The sequence below is a fragment of the Monopterus albus genome, unplaced genomic scaffold, assembly GCF_001952655.1.
Source record: "Monopterus albus unplaced genomic scaffold, M_albus_1.0 scaffold163.1, whole genome shotgun sequence".
Classification (NCBI taxonomy): Eukaryota; Metazoa; Chordata; class Actinopteri; order Synbranchiformes; family Synbranchidae; genus Monopterus; species Monopterus albus.
In genome coordinates, this window is record NW_018128043.1 from 805,895 (window position 1) to 823,100 (window position 17,206).

At 41.9% G+C, this 17,206-nt stretch overlaps 1 protein-coding gene across 5 annotated transcripts in view; it reads left to right on the forward strand.

Moving 5' to 3' along the window:
* The window catches only part of LOC109968817 (xin actin-binding repeat-containing protein 2-like), an 81,687-nt gene extending 64,923 nt beyond the window's left edge, over positions 1-16,764 (forward strand). For all 5 annotated transcript variants that reach the window (XM_020615349.1, XM_020615350.1, XM_020615352.1 and 2 more), the window contains 6 exons: positions 1,571-1,693; positions 2,701-2,787; positions 3,007-3,076; positions 3,423-3,526; positions 14,618-14,751; positions 14,836-16,764. In XM_020615349.1, coding sequence (XP_020471005.1) covers positions 1,571-1,693; positions 2,701-2,787; positions 3,007-3,076; positions 3,423-3,526; positions 14,618-14,751; positions 14,836-16,435 — 2,118 coding nt within the window. In that variant the 3' untranslated portion in view covers positions 16,436-16,764. The remainder of the gene's footprint in view (positions 1-1,570; positions 1,694-2,700; positions 2,788-3,006; positions 3,077-3,422; positions 3,527-14,617; positions 14,752-14,835) is intronic.
* The last annotated feature ends 442 nt before the right edge of the window (positions 16,765-17,206 follow it).

Genomic DNA, 17,206 nt, shown 5'->3' on the forward strand with positions numbered 1-17,206 from the left:
CAGGAAAGTGAATATATGTGTATTTCCCAAATTGTAAAACTATCAAACCTTAACCACAGTGCTTTAGTTTTGTAATGCTAACATGGACTCCAGATGCATACAACCTGTGATATCATAGTCTGGCACTTTTTACACTTCCTTTCTAAATACACTTCACAGACCAAATTTATAGTAAACTATATCATTTCTAGGAGACCGTTTGAATTAAGTGCTTCTGTGTACACTCATTGTAATTATTCACATAATTCAAAACACTCAAGTGGAATAGACCGAGAGGGCTGATTCTCTAATGTGCAAATGAGAGGGAGCAGAACCTGGACAAGACACATGCTCAATGTTTGAACATACCTGTATGTATGCTTACGTGGTCATTATGTGTATGATTTTAATTTTCCTTTTAAACAAAAGATGTTGATTTAATGTCATATCAATGAAGCTATTGAACCCACACCGTAGTAAAACTAATAGCATGGTGTGCAGCCACAAAATGTCACTGACCTGAACTCCTCTGCAGTAACTTGCAAATTGCATTGTGACCTTCACTTGCATTTAAAACGAAAGGTGACCCATGTGTGATCAACATGATCAACATTTTCTCTCTCTCTCTCACTCACACACAAACACACACACACACACACACACATCAACTCTTACAGCTGAAAGCTTGGAGATTTTCATATATACTGTTACTCAGAAGCTATATATGCAGAAACCACATATAAATGTTTTATTAGGAAAGTGATTGACAATCCCAAAATAAGATTATTGTATCAAATAGTCAATGTGCATTCTTGCCAAGAAACTGTAGGGTGAGGACTGCATTCTCCGTATTGATGAGATTTACTGTCTTTTTCTTCTGTCTTTTTTTCTTCCTCTGCAAAGAGACCAGGCTTTTGTATTTTTCACTTTTAAGAAATAATTCCTTTTGCAAAATGATAAAATGTATTGAAAAGCTTTTTTCTATTAAACTGAGTAATCTGAAAGACAAAGATTTTTATATGTGTGTTGCAGGATTTCTGAAATTTCTGCAAGAAATCAACATTTTAAAAAACGACTTGGTTAATTTATTTTTGTTTTTATTTTTCTTTCAGCTAGTTGGAACACAAATGAGGAACTGTGTCATGTTTGCATTTGACCTATAGTGGGTCTCAGTATATTTAAGGTCAACTTGCCTACTGCATTTTATACCATAGAGGATCCGTGATATTTTTTACTCTGGATTTGCATTGCCGTGTACAGTACTTTGATCGACCAGGCGTTGTTTTTAAAATGGTATACAAATAAATTTTGATTGATTGAAATTTAGATCCTACATATACACATTTATGCCACATTGAAACAAAATTCAATACTGCTGATGTTTCAAAAGCATTAGCATAATGCCTTTGTATTCATTTTTGTATTAGCATATGTGGATGTATGACATATTCACAAACAATGAGAGTAGGAATAGGCTCACCATGTTCTTATCCAATCTCTTAAATCCCATCTAAGCTCCCAGTGTGTTTAATCTGTGATACATACTGTATGTTTCCAGATGTAATTTATGTCACCCATTTTCTGCTGATAGATGACGGAGGCCTGTTCGCTGCCTGGTGGCTTGGCAAGTGTGAAGAGACAGTTTGAGAACCAGGAATTTGCTTCCTCGTCCTCCCAGTCCAGCGTGACTCACTTCCAACAGAGTTCTGTACAGGTGAGAATGAAATGTTGGTCACTGCAAAAAATTTTTTTTAGATTTTCTAAAATGAGCAGAACATGCTGTATACTTCTATATTAAAGTAGATATGGCTAAACAGCTTGAGACGTGAAGACTGATACCACTCTCATGTCTGTATGCTAAAAACAAAGCTTGAGCCAGTATAGAATTTATCAGGGAGTATGCAGGGAGGGAAAACCTGGCTGCAACTGTGGAACATTTTTGTAGGTCATATCAAAGAGGGCACCTTGAACTTTGCTCGTCTATCTGCCGTAGTCATCCAGCACGTGAGGAAAATGCCAGAAAGCATTAGCAGCCTGGGTCAGTTCTGCCCCTCTGTGCATTCTCCCCATCTGCTCTTTCAGGTGCGAAGCGGAGCAGATTCATCGAGCACCCAAGGACTTTGCTGAATGCTGAATTTTACATAGGGGTTTGTGAGGGGAAGTGTCTGAGTCTGTTTGATCGAGTTATTGCTTCTGTGCTGCAACAGAAAAACACTCTCTGATCAAGTTTTATTCACAGGTGTAATATGTGAGTTCTGTTTTAAACTGGTTGTATATCAGGAAAGATTTTATTATTCTGACATAAGTGGTTTCATAAGTACAAAGCACCCCTACCCTCCATGTATTTTTCATGTTAATAGCAGAGGAGAAAAGCTCAAATATCACTTTTCTTTTTCATCTCCTTCATGAATCTATTGGTATTTCTCTCCAACACTGAAATCCTCTTTAAGTTGAATTTAGACTTAGTAGTTCCCTTGGAAACAGCTCAATAATGTTAAAACATTTGTTAGCGGCCACAGAGGGATTTTTTTTTAGACTTTGTCTTTATATAAAAATCACTTAACTTTACTGCTGTTTTGTACAGCTTACAGTGAAGTGATACAACCACAGCATGTGTGTCTGTCTTTGTGTATGTGTATTCTTGAATGGAGGTTATATACTGTATGTTGTCATTATGAAAAGGATTCACTGTCCACATTCTCATTTTTCTGTGTTTGACAGGAGATGTCAAGCTCCTCAGAGGTGACAGTGAGAAGCAGTGCCAGAGAGACTGTCCCCACCACAACCCTTTTTCACAACCAACAAGAGGTACTGGCTGCTACACTCACCATTTGTCACCAGCTGCATGGCGGCATCTGGCAGGCTGCTAATAAACACAGTCTCTGGTTATGTCAACTTTCTCTTACTCTGTATGTACCCTGTTAGCCTCATGCTAAGCCTTATACTTCTAACTGACTGAAAGTGGTTGTACTGTAGGCTGCAGTGCTGCTGCCAGTACACTAATGATTTTCCACCTTTTTTTCACAGGTGATCCATGATCAAAAGGTCCATCACAACAGTGTGGCTGCCAGTTATGGGAACCATTACAATGAAACAGGTTATTCTGCTCATGCCTTTAATATTGTAATTTGCACTTTTTTAATCACAGCACTGCTTGTGTGCTGTATATTAATGACTCTTCCTACCATGGCCGAATAAGGGATGAGCTACAAAAATGAGTTAGGGTGCCAGATGATTGCATAGCAAAGCAAATCTAATCCGAGCAGAGTCAGGAAGAAGTAAGAACTATTAGAAAGTGGAAATTGGGCAATCACCCTGTATGGTTTCAGAAAATGAAAACTACTCAAGTTTTTAATGAAATGATTTATTTTTTTTTCCAATCCCCCTGAGCCCTTTACTGGGAATGATTTAATGAGGCAGCCTTCTTCTTGTGTCTAATTCAGTTATGGTTGTCGGAAGAGAGGACCTACCAAAGGTTTCCACTCAGGCTTTGAAGCAGCAGTATGAAAAAACGATTGAGGAAGCTGCACCAGCCAAGGAAATTAAGGTAATGATGCTGTCTGTTTACCTAAATAGATGTAGTTTGGGATTTTTTATGAGTTATCAGTATGAAGCTGTGGCCACTTAAAATCTTAAAATCATCAAAAGGAAATTGTGAATGCTATGAGTTGATGGAAAATAAATTGGAAAGGACAAAAGATCTCACATGATTGCACAGGCAAAGTCTGAAACTTTTCAGTGTTAAAATGAAAACAAGAATTCACATTCACTGTTTGCAGTTAAAGTGATCTTCAGTGAATATTTCAATCATGTCAGTAATTAGGAGCATGCATAACTGAAAATATATGGGTCTGACAGCCACAAGATGTGTCTGTATTTGTGCATTTACATCCATAATGGGTTTATTATTTGGTACTTTTGCTTCTAGCACTGGAAAATAAATTTGACTTGACTCCAAAAGTTTTTATATTTATTTTAGCTTGAAATTTGTTACTTAATTTCCTAAATTAATTTTCAAAGCTGTTCTTTCTGTGCTATAAATGACACAAAAATGAAAAGTACCTAGATTTTGTGACTACAGTTCAATTTCCGTCTGTCCTTAACCAAAAACATGTTTGAACCCAAGGTTGATGTGGATGTCAACCAGTTTCAGTGGATGCCAGTAAACCAGTCCTCCAAAGCTTCAGCCATGACAAGCTATGATACTTCCTCCACTGTAAAGACTGCCTCATCAGTGGCTTATGAGGTGACAGACCATTTCCCTCCCACCCCCTCAAACCTGCTACAGGTGTCACAGGAGGTCCCAGAGTACAATGTCTCTTCCCAGTCTCAGGAGTTAGCCTCCCAACATAAGTACACAGTTAATAAGGAACAGTACACTAAAAACAAGAGAATGGCTGAACTAAAGCGCCTCTGTAAACATATTCACCCAGAGGTCCGCAAGAACCTTGAAGTGGACTTCTTGACTCAGCTTTCTGAAGCGGAAAAGAAGGATTTGGAAAGTGAAATGGTAAGTGATGTCCAGCAAGCATGCTATTTGTTTGAAAATGATGACAAAAGCCCGAGTTCGAGCCCTGACAGCGAGTACTTGGAATGGGATGAGATCCTTAAAGGCGAAGTGCAGTCCATGCGCTGGATGTTTGAAAACAAGCCGCTGGATATGATCAAAGATGAAACCCCAGATGAAAACTATGTGAGGAATATTGCCGAGCAAGAAATAATTGCTGGCAAAGATGTCAGATACACAGCTTGGATGTTTGAGACTCAGCCAATGAATGCTTTGGGGGCTGAGACTCCCGATACAACTGAGCAGTCACAAAAATCCACTGATCTTGCGAGAGGAGATGTTCGCACTGCTACTTGGCTTTTTGAGACACAGCCCCTCGATTGTCTGAATAAGATCTACCAAGAAGATGAGCAGGAGACAAACGTTGTCACTAAAGACATCACTGGTGGAGATGTCAAAACTGCCAGATATCTCTTTGAGACCCAGCACCTGGATTCCCTGGGTAAAACAGAAACCATTGAAGAGAGTCACTTTCTGAAACTAAAGTCTGAGCTGGAGGAGATCAAAGGGGATGTGAAGACAACCACTCGCATGTTTGAAACCCAGCCCATGTGTGTTATCAGGGGTGATTCAGGAGAGATGCTGGAGATCACCACCATCCGCAGGGAGGAGACTGAGAAAGGAGATGTAAAAACATCACGATGGATGTTTGAAACCCAGCCTCTGGATATGATCAACAAAGACCCTGCCAAAGTAAAGCTGATATGTCGTATTTCCATGGAGGACAACATTCAAGGTGGTGTGAACAAAGGTAGATGGCTTTTTGAAACTAAGACTCTAGACACCATTAAAGATGAAGAATGGGAGAGTTCCAGGATGCAAAAGGAAGAAATAATTGGAGCTGATGTACAGAAGCATTGTTTGGTTTTCGAGACTCAACCTATGGATACGCTAAAAGACAATGCCAATGCACGACCTTTACCCACCGAGGAGATTGTAGGAGGCGATGTTCAGTCAGCAAAACATCTGTTTGAAACAGTACCCATGGAAAATCTGAAAGAACTGCTCGAAGTGGGAAAATTGAAGAAAATGGTTGCATCTGAAGAAGAAAAGGGGGATGTAAGGCATCAGAAATGGGTGTTTGAAAGCCAACCATTGGAAAATATAAGGGAAGAGAAGAAGGAGATTATAAGAACCGTGAACATTGAAGCTCTTGACAAAGGAGATGTGACAAACTATAAAGAATGGTTTGAAAGTATGGATTTAAGTAAGTGTGAAGGTACCCAAAAAATTCAAGTTGAAGGTGTCACAAGTGGATCTGTCAAATCCAACAGAAATCTTTTTGAATCAAACCCTATGTATGCTATGCAAGACAGCTCTGGTCATTACCATGAGGTGAGAACCGTGAGGCGTGAGGAGATTGTGAAGGGAGATGTGCGCAGCTGTAGATGGATGTTTGAAACTCATCTTATTGATGAGTTTGATGACAGCATTAATAAGTTTCAGATTATTAAAGGTATTTCCAAACAGGAGATTGAGTCAGGAGATGTCAAAACAGCCAAGTGGTTGTTTGAAACTCAACCGCTTGATGCCATTAAATATTTCAGTAATGTTGAGGATGAAGAACATAAAACTAAGGAAGATATTGAAATAGAAAAAGGAGATGTGAAGACCTGTAGGTGGCTATTTGAGACTCAGCCAATGGATGTTCTGTATGAAAAGGTGGAAAAGAGCGAGACTGATGTCAAGGAAGTGGAGAAAGGTGATGTCAAAACATGCACTTGGCTCTTTGAGACTCAGACACTTGACAATATACACGATCATTCAGAGTCTGAGAATTTTCTGAAAACCTGCACTGTAAAGCAAGAGGACATCCAAGGAAAAGATGTGCGACTGGCACGCTTCCTCTTTGAAACTGAGAATCTTGAAAACCTCACAGGCAAGGATACTAGTTCATTCAGAAGGGTTACAGAAATTGACATCCAATCAGGGGACGTTTCCAGAATGAAGTACATCTTTGAGAATCACTCCTCTGACATTATGAGCTCCACCTCTGAGGAAATGATGCAGAGGTTGAAGGCACAGCAGGCTGAGGACATCCAGAAGGGAAACGTGGTCAACTGTACCTGGATGTTTGAGAACCAGCCAATTGATGCTATCCATGATGACAACATGGAGGTAAGGGAAACTCGCACTGTGACTGATGTTCAGGGGGGCGATGTCAACAAAGGCCGATTCATTTTTGAGACATACTCTCTGGATCAAATTAAAGAACAGTCCACTGAGAATGATATTTCAAAAGTCACTAGTGTCTTTAGAGATGAAAAAGAAAGAGGAGATGTGAAGAATTACACCATGATGTTTGAAACTCAGCCGCTGTATGCCATCTGTGACAAGGAGGGCCATTATCATGAAGTAACTACAGTTACCAAGGAAGAAATTGTGAGAGGAGATGTAGTGGGGGCCCGATGGTTGTTTGAAACAAAGCCACTGGATTCAATTAGAGATTCGGAGGAGGTCTATGTTATTAAGGCTGTGACTGAGGAAGGCATAAACAAAGGAGATGTTACTTCTGCCAGATGGAAGTTTGAAACACAACCTCTGGATGAAATTACAGAGGAGATAAAAGTAAGATCAAAAACAGTTGCAGATATCCAAGGAGGTGATGTGAAGACAAACAAGCTGCGATTTGAAACCGATGAGATGTATCAAACGTATATCAGAACCGTTAGCGTGAGTGAAATCCAAAAAGGTGATGTCAGATCTGCCACATGGATGTTTGAAACACACACAATTGATGAGATACGTGGTGAAGGCACAGAGTACGATGGCATGGAAAGGGTGACAAAAGAAGAAATAATGAAAGGGGATGTCAAACAATTTGTGTGGCTGTTTGAGAAGCAGCCCCTTGACAGTATCAAAGAGACTGATGGCACAGAACCTGTTGTCACCAAGGAGGAAATCCCACAGGCTGATGTGAAGACAACAACATGGCTGTTTGAAACTACTCCATTCCATGAGTTCAATGAGAGCAGCATAGAAAAGACAGAAATAATAGGTAAAAGTATCATAGAGACACTTGAGGAGCTTTACTCTCAGAAAATGGTCGAATCACAAGGTATCCTTATTGAGTCGGATGAGATTGGCGATGTCCGCATGGCAAAGTATAAACTCATGAACCAGGAGGCTCCACAAATCCAAAAGGAAGAGATTATCAAAGGAGATTTGAGCAACATAATGATGAACCTACTGAACCGCAGGGAAACCACTGAAAGGGGGATAACTATTGACAAGGAAGAGCAGGGAGACATCAATACCACAGTGAAGCAGCTATTCAACCAGGAAAAGGGAATCAGTGTTGAGAAGGAGGAAATCATCCACGGTGACATTCAAGAGGCCATAAACAGTCTGCTCAAGAGCGAAGGCTCCTCCAAACGTGGCATTCTAATTCAAGAGAATGAAAAAGGAGATGTGAGGATGACTATCTATTCCCTGTTAAATAAAGGGGAGGGGATTAGCATGGAGAAAGAAGATATCATTCAAGGGAATATCAGCAAAACTCTCCAGCATCTTCTTTCCAACTCAGGTGAACAAGACTCTAAAAAGATAAAGGTTGGAGACACGGAAAGGGGTAATGTCAGCTTTTACTCCACATGCATTGAGTCTGGAGCATTGGATTACCTGAAACAGCTTCAGAACGAGTCTGATGGAGTCCAAGAAAAGTTAGAAAAGGAATGCATCATAGGTGGTGACATTGAAGAAACTAAAATGCTACTGCGAAAGAATCAGCAACAGATTGGTCGCACCGTGGCAGAGGATGATATAGTTCCTGGTGATGTACACAGTATTGTTAAAGTCTTTATGACAGAGCCTACTGTTACTTACAGAAACCTGGAGAAAAAGGATATTGTTAAAGGTGACCTGAGCGCAGCCCTGGATTCACTGAACCAAGCTATCAATCAGAAAATTATAATAGAGAAAGAGGAGGTGGTGAAGGGAAACATACCCACCACTTTGAGGTCTTTGGAGGAGGCCCAACATCAAATCAAAGAAACGGAAAAGCCAGAAATTGTCAGGGGAGACATCAGAGCTGCTCTTGAGTCACTGGAGAGATCCGCAACCACCAAAATGGAAGCGACTGTTGAATATTTAGTGCCAGGTGATATCAAAGGAACCCTAAAGTCCCTGGAAGAGGCAAAGCAAGCTGTTAAAGAGGTAGAAAAAGAGGAGATTGTCAAAGGAGACATCCACACTGCCATGAAAAGTTTACATGAAGCGTCGAGCGAGAAAAAGATTTACCAGCATCAAGTGAGTGAACAAGGGGATGTTAAAGCCACTATCCAGCTCTTACTGGAACCAGCAACATCTCCTAGAATTCAGCACAGGGGAAGCATTGATAGAAATGTGCAAACATCCATTAATGAAGGACAGGAGACAACACAGGTGGAAAAAGAGGAGGTAATAAAAGGTGACGTTCAAGGGGCAATAAAGTGTCTAATGCAAAGAAAACAGTATTCAAATCTGAAACATACGTATAATCCCAAGAGAGCAAAAGCCCCCATGAAAAGTCCATTAACTGTAAAGCAAGTGGAGCATGAATGCTTATATGAAACTAAGAGTGAGAGCATAGCAGTCAATCCAGGCCCAGCTGTGAAAAACCTCTCCCAGAGTGTTGAATCACAGAAGCACACCCAGAGGTATGATGAAAGCAAACCAGCGAAAACACAGGTAACGGCTCAAGAGGACCACTATATTGCTATAGCCAAAACAGACAGTACTACTGGGGCCTCTCAACAGAAAAGCATAAAGATACAGAAAGCACTGCCCCTACAGAAAATAAAGGCTCCCAAACCTATTATGATAAAGAATAAACAAATGAATAGCAAAGATCAAACAGAGACTAAAGCAACTGATGTCAATGTGATGAAAGGGGTGCAAAACATATCACAGACGAATATTTCAAACAAGCAAATATGTGAAACAAAGACGATGAAACAGGTCCAGACTACAGTGATGGAGAAAACTGTCATGCATAAGCAACATGTGACTGTATCAGAGCAAATGTCAGTGTTTCAAAAGCAAACAGAGACTAAGGCTCTCACACAAAAGCAGAATGTCAAAAACATGAAAAGTGATCACCAGATCCTTGACACAAGAGAGAAAGGTACAATCAAAAAGAAACCAGAGATTCAACTCCCGCCTCCTCCCTCCACAAACCCTCCACCCTCAGAGTCTGAGCTCTCCCTCCCCCCACCACCATCGCCAGTGCTGGAGAGCCCATCACCTTCATCCCACACTACTGTCATGAGGGAGGACAGTGACCTCCCACCCCCACCTCCACCACCTCCGCCTCCCATGGAATCCATAAAATCTGAGCCTGAATTTTTCCCTCCTCCTCCTCCACCACCTCCACCTCTGCCTTGTGTGAGCAGACAAGATTTTCTTCCTCCACCTCCCTCGCAGCAAGAGCTTAATGCGATGCCTCATCCTCCCCCTCCAAAGCTGGGGAAACATACTGGCAGGCCTTTATTCAAAGTGCCCAAGCAACCAGAAACACAGAAGCAGCCCATACCAGTTAAACCCAAATGGCAGAAAAGGCAGCCAACTCCTCCGCCACCCCCACCTCCCCCTCAGCTCCTTCCTGATCAAGAAACAACAGTGTCAGCAGAACATAAAGAAGAAGCTAAAGTTCAGGAAGTGAAAAAGACTGAATCAATCAAACAGATTCAGTCTGAATCAACAGCAGTGTCGACGACAAAAATACCAAGCATCCCAGTTGTAAAACCAATGGAAAATGAAAGCCCACAGCCACCCAAAAAAGTGTTTGTCCCACCCATCAAACTGCCTCCACCTCCTGACCCTGTTCCATCTCCAAAGCCTAGACCAGCCAGCAAATTTAAAACACCTTTGATGCTTGCAGAGGAAAGGTATCATCAGCAAAGAATGGAGAAAGAGGAAATAGAGAGGAGTAAAGTCACTACTCCTACGTCGCCACCAATTAATTTACCTTCCTCTTCTGCCACTGCTGATCCTTCTGCAGCACAGAGCACTGACAAAGAAAGGACCACAGAAGCAAAAGCAAAGACTGAAGAAGCTAAAACTGTTTCCAAACAAAAAATATTGGCACAAGACTCTTCTGCCAAGAAAGCCCCTTCCCAGATCCCTCTGAGCAAGCCCTTGATCTCAGTGGTTAATAAGAAACCAGCCCCTGGATCTTCACGTATGTCCTTAGATAAAAAGTGTGTTGCTACTGAACACTCAGAAAAAATACTGTCCTCAACTGATATTGCTAAAAAGAGTGAAACCACACCGCAGACTGTCTCAGTTTCCAAGTCTCATCATGAGGCCTCAAATATCGAAGTCCAGTCATGCTCAACTGCAGCCACTTCTTCAGTCACAGAGCAGCAGCAGATTATTAAGAAGTCCAGCACCAAGTCTATCACTGCCACACACAGTGCTGTCAAGGAAAATGTAAACCTACAGAGCCAGGCTGGGGTCACATTAAAAGCTGAAGATGTAAAGAATATTAATTTGCCTCTGACACTGGAGGGAAAAATGAGTCCTTCTCAACCCACTAAAATTCCAAAGGTAACCCCAAGTTTCAAGGTGAAAACCTTTAAGTTACCAACAGAGAAGAAAGAGGAGAAAAGTGACAGTTTGGGACAAAAAGAAGCAATGAAAAGTGAATTGCATTTACAGCAAATGAAAAGTAATGTGTTGCAGAAAAGTGAAACAAATGTGAATCAGGAAAGCAGCCAGCTGACATCAGCAAGAGCAGAGATGAAAGCAGAAATGAAAGTGAAGGAGAAGAAAAGTCAGGTGGCCCCACCTGTGAAAGAAGCTGAAGTAGAGGTTCACATGAAAAAGGGAACTCAGATGCATAAGAATGAGACTGAAGTAAAACTGTCACCATCCGTTACTGTTCTCTTGCCTAAGGTGGCTAAGATAACATCTGCAGCAACTGATCAAGGACGAGGCCATATATCTGTCTCCCACAGTCAGCAGAGCATGAAGGCAGGGTACATTCAAAGACACAAGGAGGTGGCTGTGACTGAGAGTGTGGTACAGCAAGGCCTTCAGATGCAAAAGCAGGAACTAAAGCAACAAGCAGCAGAAACAACTAAAGCACAGATAAAGGCAGGAAAGTCAAAGGGTGAGCCTAAGGATGTATCAGTGAAAGTAACAGGGAAAATGGCCCATAAAGCAGAGGCTCATTCAGAAATCACAGATTTAGAGAAATGTAGTGTAACGCAGACACTGCTCGCTCAAATACAAGAGCTGGAGGGCATGCCAAGCAAAACAGACTCCAATGCTGTCAGGAGGATTATAAGTGGACTCCCTGACTGGGTGATGGGCTCAGATGAGAAAAAGACTTTAAGTGAAATTGCTAAACAGCAAAGTAAGAAAAAGCTGAAAGAGATGATGGCCTATGTGAAAAATATTGTTCAAGCAAAGCTCACATTTTTAGAGGAACACTTGACAGTCATGGAAAAGCAAGAAAAAGAACCGGTGCCACCACCAGTGCCTCCAAAACCAGACAAGAGAATTTTGAGTCGAGCAACAGCAAAGATATCAAAGATTAGTGTTGGCTCATCCAAAACTGAAAAGAAGGCGGAAGAAGAGAAAAAGCCGCTTCAAGAGATCAAAGTGCACCAGGAGCTGCGCGAGGCAGCTGATCAGAGAGTGTCCTCCCCGTTAGCAAGCATCCGCACTCCATCGCCCACTTTCATTAGCATTGAATCGAGGAGGGTAGACTCACCGCTCAGAGTGACTCCTTCTCCTCCGCCCTACAGATCTGTCGGGACACCTCCACCTCCTTCTTGTAAGTTGTACACGCCTACGTCTACCTTCAGCAGGGTCATGCCATCTCCCACCTTGAGCCGCTCAGAGAAGCTGATGAAACTGAAGGATACCACCTCCAGGCTTTCTCGTGGCATGACCCCTCCTCCTCCTGTACCAGTGCCTGAATGTTCCACAGCTGAAAGAGAGCAGTGCTCCCCTTTTCATGACAAGGAGACTCCCAGAGAGAGTAATGAGCAGGGATTGGTGGATGTCGCAGAAATGATGGACTCCGTGATGACAGTCAAGGATAAGAAGTCTTTCTTTGAGGAGGCACAGAAGACTGATGTGAACAGGACGCACATTCGGAAAGATCCTATTGATATCCCTGAACGTTTGGGGCCTGATAGTGAAGAAGGCACTCAGGCTGTAACTATAGATATTCTGAAAGAGGATCTCCCAAGAGTTGACCTGTCTAAGCTGGTAAACAAATTTGAATCTCCAAAACCAAAAGTGTACATCCGAAAAGAGCCTGTTGTCATTGCAGAGAGGCTGGGGAGTGATACAGAGGTGGCAGAGGTCAGCACACATGCCCCAAGATTTGAAGAAATCCCGACATTCAATGTTAAAGCAATAAAGGATGTGTTTGAGACAGGAGAGCATAGGTCTCAGGCAGCCCAAGAGCTACGAGAACAAATAGAAAGAAGAGAACCTGAGGCGGTGGGTCACTCTGAAACAACATCGGTCACTGAGCAGTTCTGCAGCATCGATGACTTCGGAAACACGACAAGGGGGACAAGGAGTGAGATGCATTCTGGGAGCTCCTTGACCCATGTTAACCCTCCATCCTATGCTGACGTTGTGAGAGGCAGAGTTCCAACGGTTGCCGTGCCCCCTGAGGCCTCCACTGAGGAACTGCTGAGAAACTTCCAGCAGTCTTGGGCTGAGAGTCAAGGAGCTTTCCAGAACCTGGGTTTGAGTGTCAGGGAGCAAAGGACCTCGCAGATTGTAACACACCAGCAGAAAACTGTCATGACGGGTAAACTGAGCTGTGCACCATGAGGATACTAAACAGGCATGACGGTGTGTTTAACATGTTTTGTGTGTGAAAATTTAAGGCATCAGCTGCATTGTGTAGAAAGAACAGAAGCATTAACATCAGTTTGACAATTTATGATTTCCTTTGGTGTGTTTTTTTTTTTTCTTCCTTCATTTTCTGAAACATTTCAGTTTAGGCACAAGCAGCTTCACAGCTTTTAATATTCACAGATTACACTTCGTCCTGGTTATTAATGCATCTGATGTATAGAGCTGGCAATGATGCTAACATATTGAACTAATATTTCTCTTGCCTGAGTGTGTGATGCTGTTTTTATGACCAGACATCAGAAAACCTCTTGAAAAGAAGAAAACTATACTTTAAATTCATTCTTATTTGTGTTCTTCATTTGATGATAAGACCACTTTTTATGGAGTGAATTCCACAATAAAAAAAAAAGTTTTAAAACATTCTGGGTTTTCCCCATGTTTTTGGACAACTTAAGCGCCATTCTCAGTATTTCTTAAAACCTAGGAAGTTTCACTGTGCTTATAGATGACTGCACACTGAAGAAGGCATAGCTGAAACGCCTGTGCATCTTTCCCTCTGTGCTGGTGTGTGACAGTTTGTACTAAATAAAAGGAAACATCTTAGCGATTTGGGATGTGTGCTTTGGATTTTGGTTATGCACTCCGCCCTGATCTTTTCACATGTGTGGGCAAATCAAATCTGATTTTTTCAGATCAGATCTGAGCCACTTTCATATATGGGTCTAGATCTGATTCGTATCTCTGACCATGAGAGAACTGTCAGAATGATCAGATTGGAATGCACGTGGTTTTTTCAATGTCTCACTCCTCTGCACATGCGCGTATCACCCGTCATCAGCCCCTCGCAGAAATAAACAGACCGAGCAGCTTTTTATGAAATTGCACCATTTGACCATCACACAAATGACATTGCTGTTATTATTGCACACACATGACTCACCTTTCAATTAAATCAGCACGTGTGGTAGTTGAGGAGCTCAGTGGTGTTCACACTACAGCCAGATACATGTCACTTACAAACATGAATGTCAAACATCAACATAAAGAAATCGAATCAGATAGAAAGATCGGAATGGAGAATTAAGGCCCGTAATGTGAATGTAGTGCTGGTCAGTGGTTCCCAAATTGCAGGTTGTGACTGCCAAAGTGGTCCCAAGGTGATAAAGGGGTCTTAAAAAAGGTCTAAACATTTTTTTTGCATAAAACCTAAATTAAAAGAAAATCACAGAAAATAAACTGTTACTTCCATTTTCTTTTTTCCAGAAAATTCGAATTCCAGAATCCGAACTGTGCAGGGTGTGTCGGAAGAGGGTGTACCCCATGGAATTGCTGATCGCAGACAAACAAAACTTCCATAAAAGCTGCTTTCGTTGTGAACATTGCAGAGGCAAACTAAGGTGAAGCTCTTTCACAAAGCAAAATTCATTTTATTGTTACCTTCTCCACTGTTTTAACCTTGTTTTCTTTGTTCTTTTGAATAGTCTTGGCAACTACTCCTCTCTCCATGGACGAATGTACTGCACAGCACACTACAAGCAACTGTTCAAATCCAAAGGAAATTATGATGAAGGGTTTGGACAGAAACCACACAAAGACCTATGGAATAATAAGAACCAGCAGAATTCAGCAGAAAAGACAAATATCAAATCACCATCACATGAAAAGAAAGTCATGGATTCCAGATATTCCACTGCTCAGAGCACATTAGTTAATTGGGATAATGACATAAGCACATCAGTGGATGAAAACAAAAAACCCACCAATAAGATTTCTATAGTGTGGCCTCCACAAACAGATTTTCCAAAAAAGTCCATCACTACCGAGGAGGAGTTGAAGTTGGTTAAGCCATCATGGCCCCCTAAGGAGAACTCAGCCCAGGAAAACCACCACCTAAATCAGCCTAGGAAAATTTCATTTAAAGAAACTAATATTCCTCCAGCTAAAGAGCAAAATGGACTCCAGGCAAATGACAAGGTGTTGGAGAGGGCATCTTTAACAGAGAATGTGATAAAGCCTGAAGATATTCCCGCCTCCCCTGTAGCAGTTGCTGAGGAAGTGAGTATTACTTGCACTCAAGAAACTAAAGACCCCAACAGTGGCTCAGAGGCTGGGGCACAAGTGGGTTCTGAAATGGACTCTGAAGTGCACCCTGGAGTGCAAGAGAGAGGACAAAGTGAGGGCAATGATGGCGGAGCTGTGGGAAGCAAAGTGCCAGAAAAGAATGAGGAGAAAAGTATAGAAAAGGTGGAGGAAGTGAGAGTGAAAGGACATAGCAGGCAGATAGAAAGTGCAGCAGGTGAGAAGGAAAGCCAGAAGGAGAGAGATAAAGGAAATAATGACAGCATGAGCAATGGAGAGACAGTAAAGGTCACATTAATAGATGAGGAAGCGACAGTAGAACAAACATCGAATGCAAATTCCAACAACAATAATAACAGTCAGACACTGCTTAACCATGAAATCCTGTATCGAGGGCTTCAAGAGGATGAAGACATGAAAAATCAGTCCCTCTTTTTGACAGATACAACCAGCACAATGGACTTCTTCCAGGCTGATCACTGTGGAGAACCAAACTGGATGCCAAGTGAAGTGCTGCTATTGGCACACAGGGAAGATGCCTTTGTGCCTATGGGTGCCAAATGCACTGAGGCCACAGACTCCTGTTCAGGTGCACATTTCTTTACAGAGACATCCAAAGGAACGCTCGCCTTTGAAAACAAGGCCACAAAGCCACAGATTAGCGCATCAAGCTTCCTTGAGGACATTTTTGCTGGACTAAGCACTAGTGGTTCCAGCCTGCTATCTGATTTCAAATCCACCACCTTCAGTCAATATGTCGGGGAGACGCCTCCGGTATCAGCGCTGGATGGCCTTTTGGATTTTGGGATAGAGGCAAGAGAAAGGCCAGATAAAGCGAGAGATGTGAGGGGAAAAGGTGAGAGCAGTGACTGTTTTGCCACAAACTACAGCACAGGCAGGGAGGGCACGTCTCTGTGGGCAGAGGGTTATGACACTCTGACAGTGGAGGAGCAGATCAAGAGGAACAGATACTATGAAGATGATGACAGCGACAACTCTTGAATTCAGCCCATTCAGCTTATAATTAGGCAGCCTTGACCACATGTAATTCCCTATGTCCATGGAGAGATTTAGTGCTTTTGTACTGCGTTTTAACATCATATTTCTGCTTTTTTTCAGTATCTAGCTTTGTTTGATGAGGATTGAATGCACCTGGTGTGCAAAGAAGTGGATATTTGTTCTTTTATGCTACTGTATGTATATGCATGTCTGTATTTTTGCTGACTGAGCTAACAGGGCTTTTCAAAATTTGCAATACACGCACTCACTACCAACTTAGTTTTCTTTTGAACAAATGGATGTCAGCTTTCTTTTGTGCCTAAATAAAGAGGTTTTTCCCTTTTTTCATTTCTGTTATGGCTTCTGATTGAAATAAAGACTCATGAACTCAGTATATGGCTTTTTAATCAGTAAGTGCACAGACAAGCGGGAACATTAATGGTACTTAGCTGTAGCCTTTGTGTGGCTGGCTAGTTTGATGTATAGCCTACCTAGATAAAAGAGTCCAGCTGAGATCTCTTTGGTAAAAGGCGTATTGACTTTCGCTGATAGAGCAGCCCTGTTGTAGGAGTTACAGATTTTTCCATTAGGTGGCTTTTGTCACCTGTGACAGATTTGCCCCCTTCTCAGTAACAGCTTGAACATGTGGGATAATTGGCTTCAAAGAGAATATACTGCAGACTTAATTACACCAGTGAAAAGAAATGTACTTTAGTGTTAGAAAAGTGATGGCTTTATAAATTCTGTGAGGGTCATACTACAGTACATTGTGCT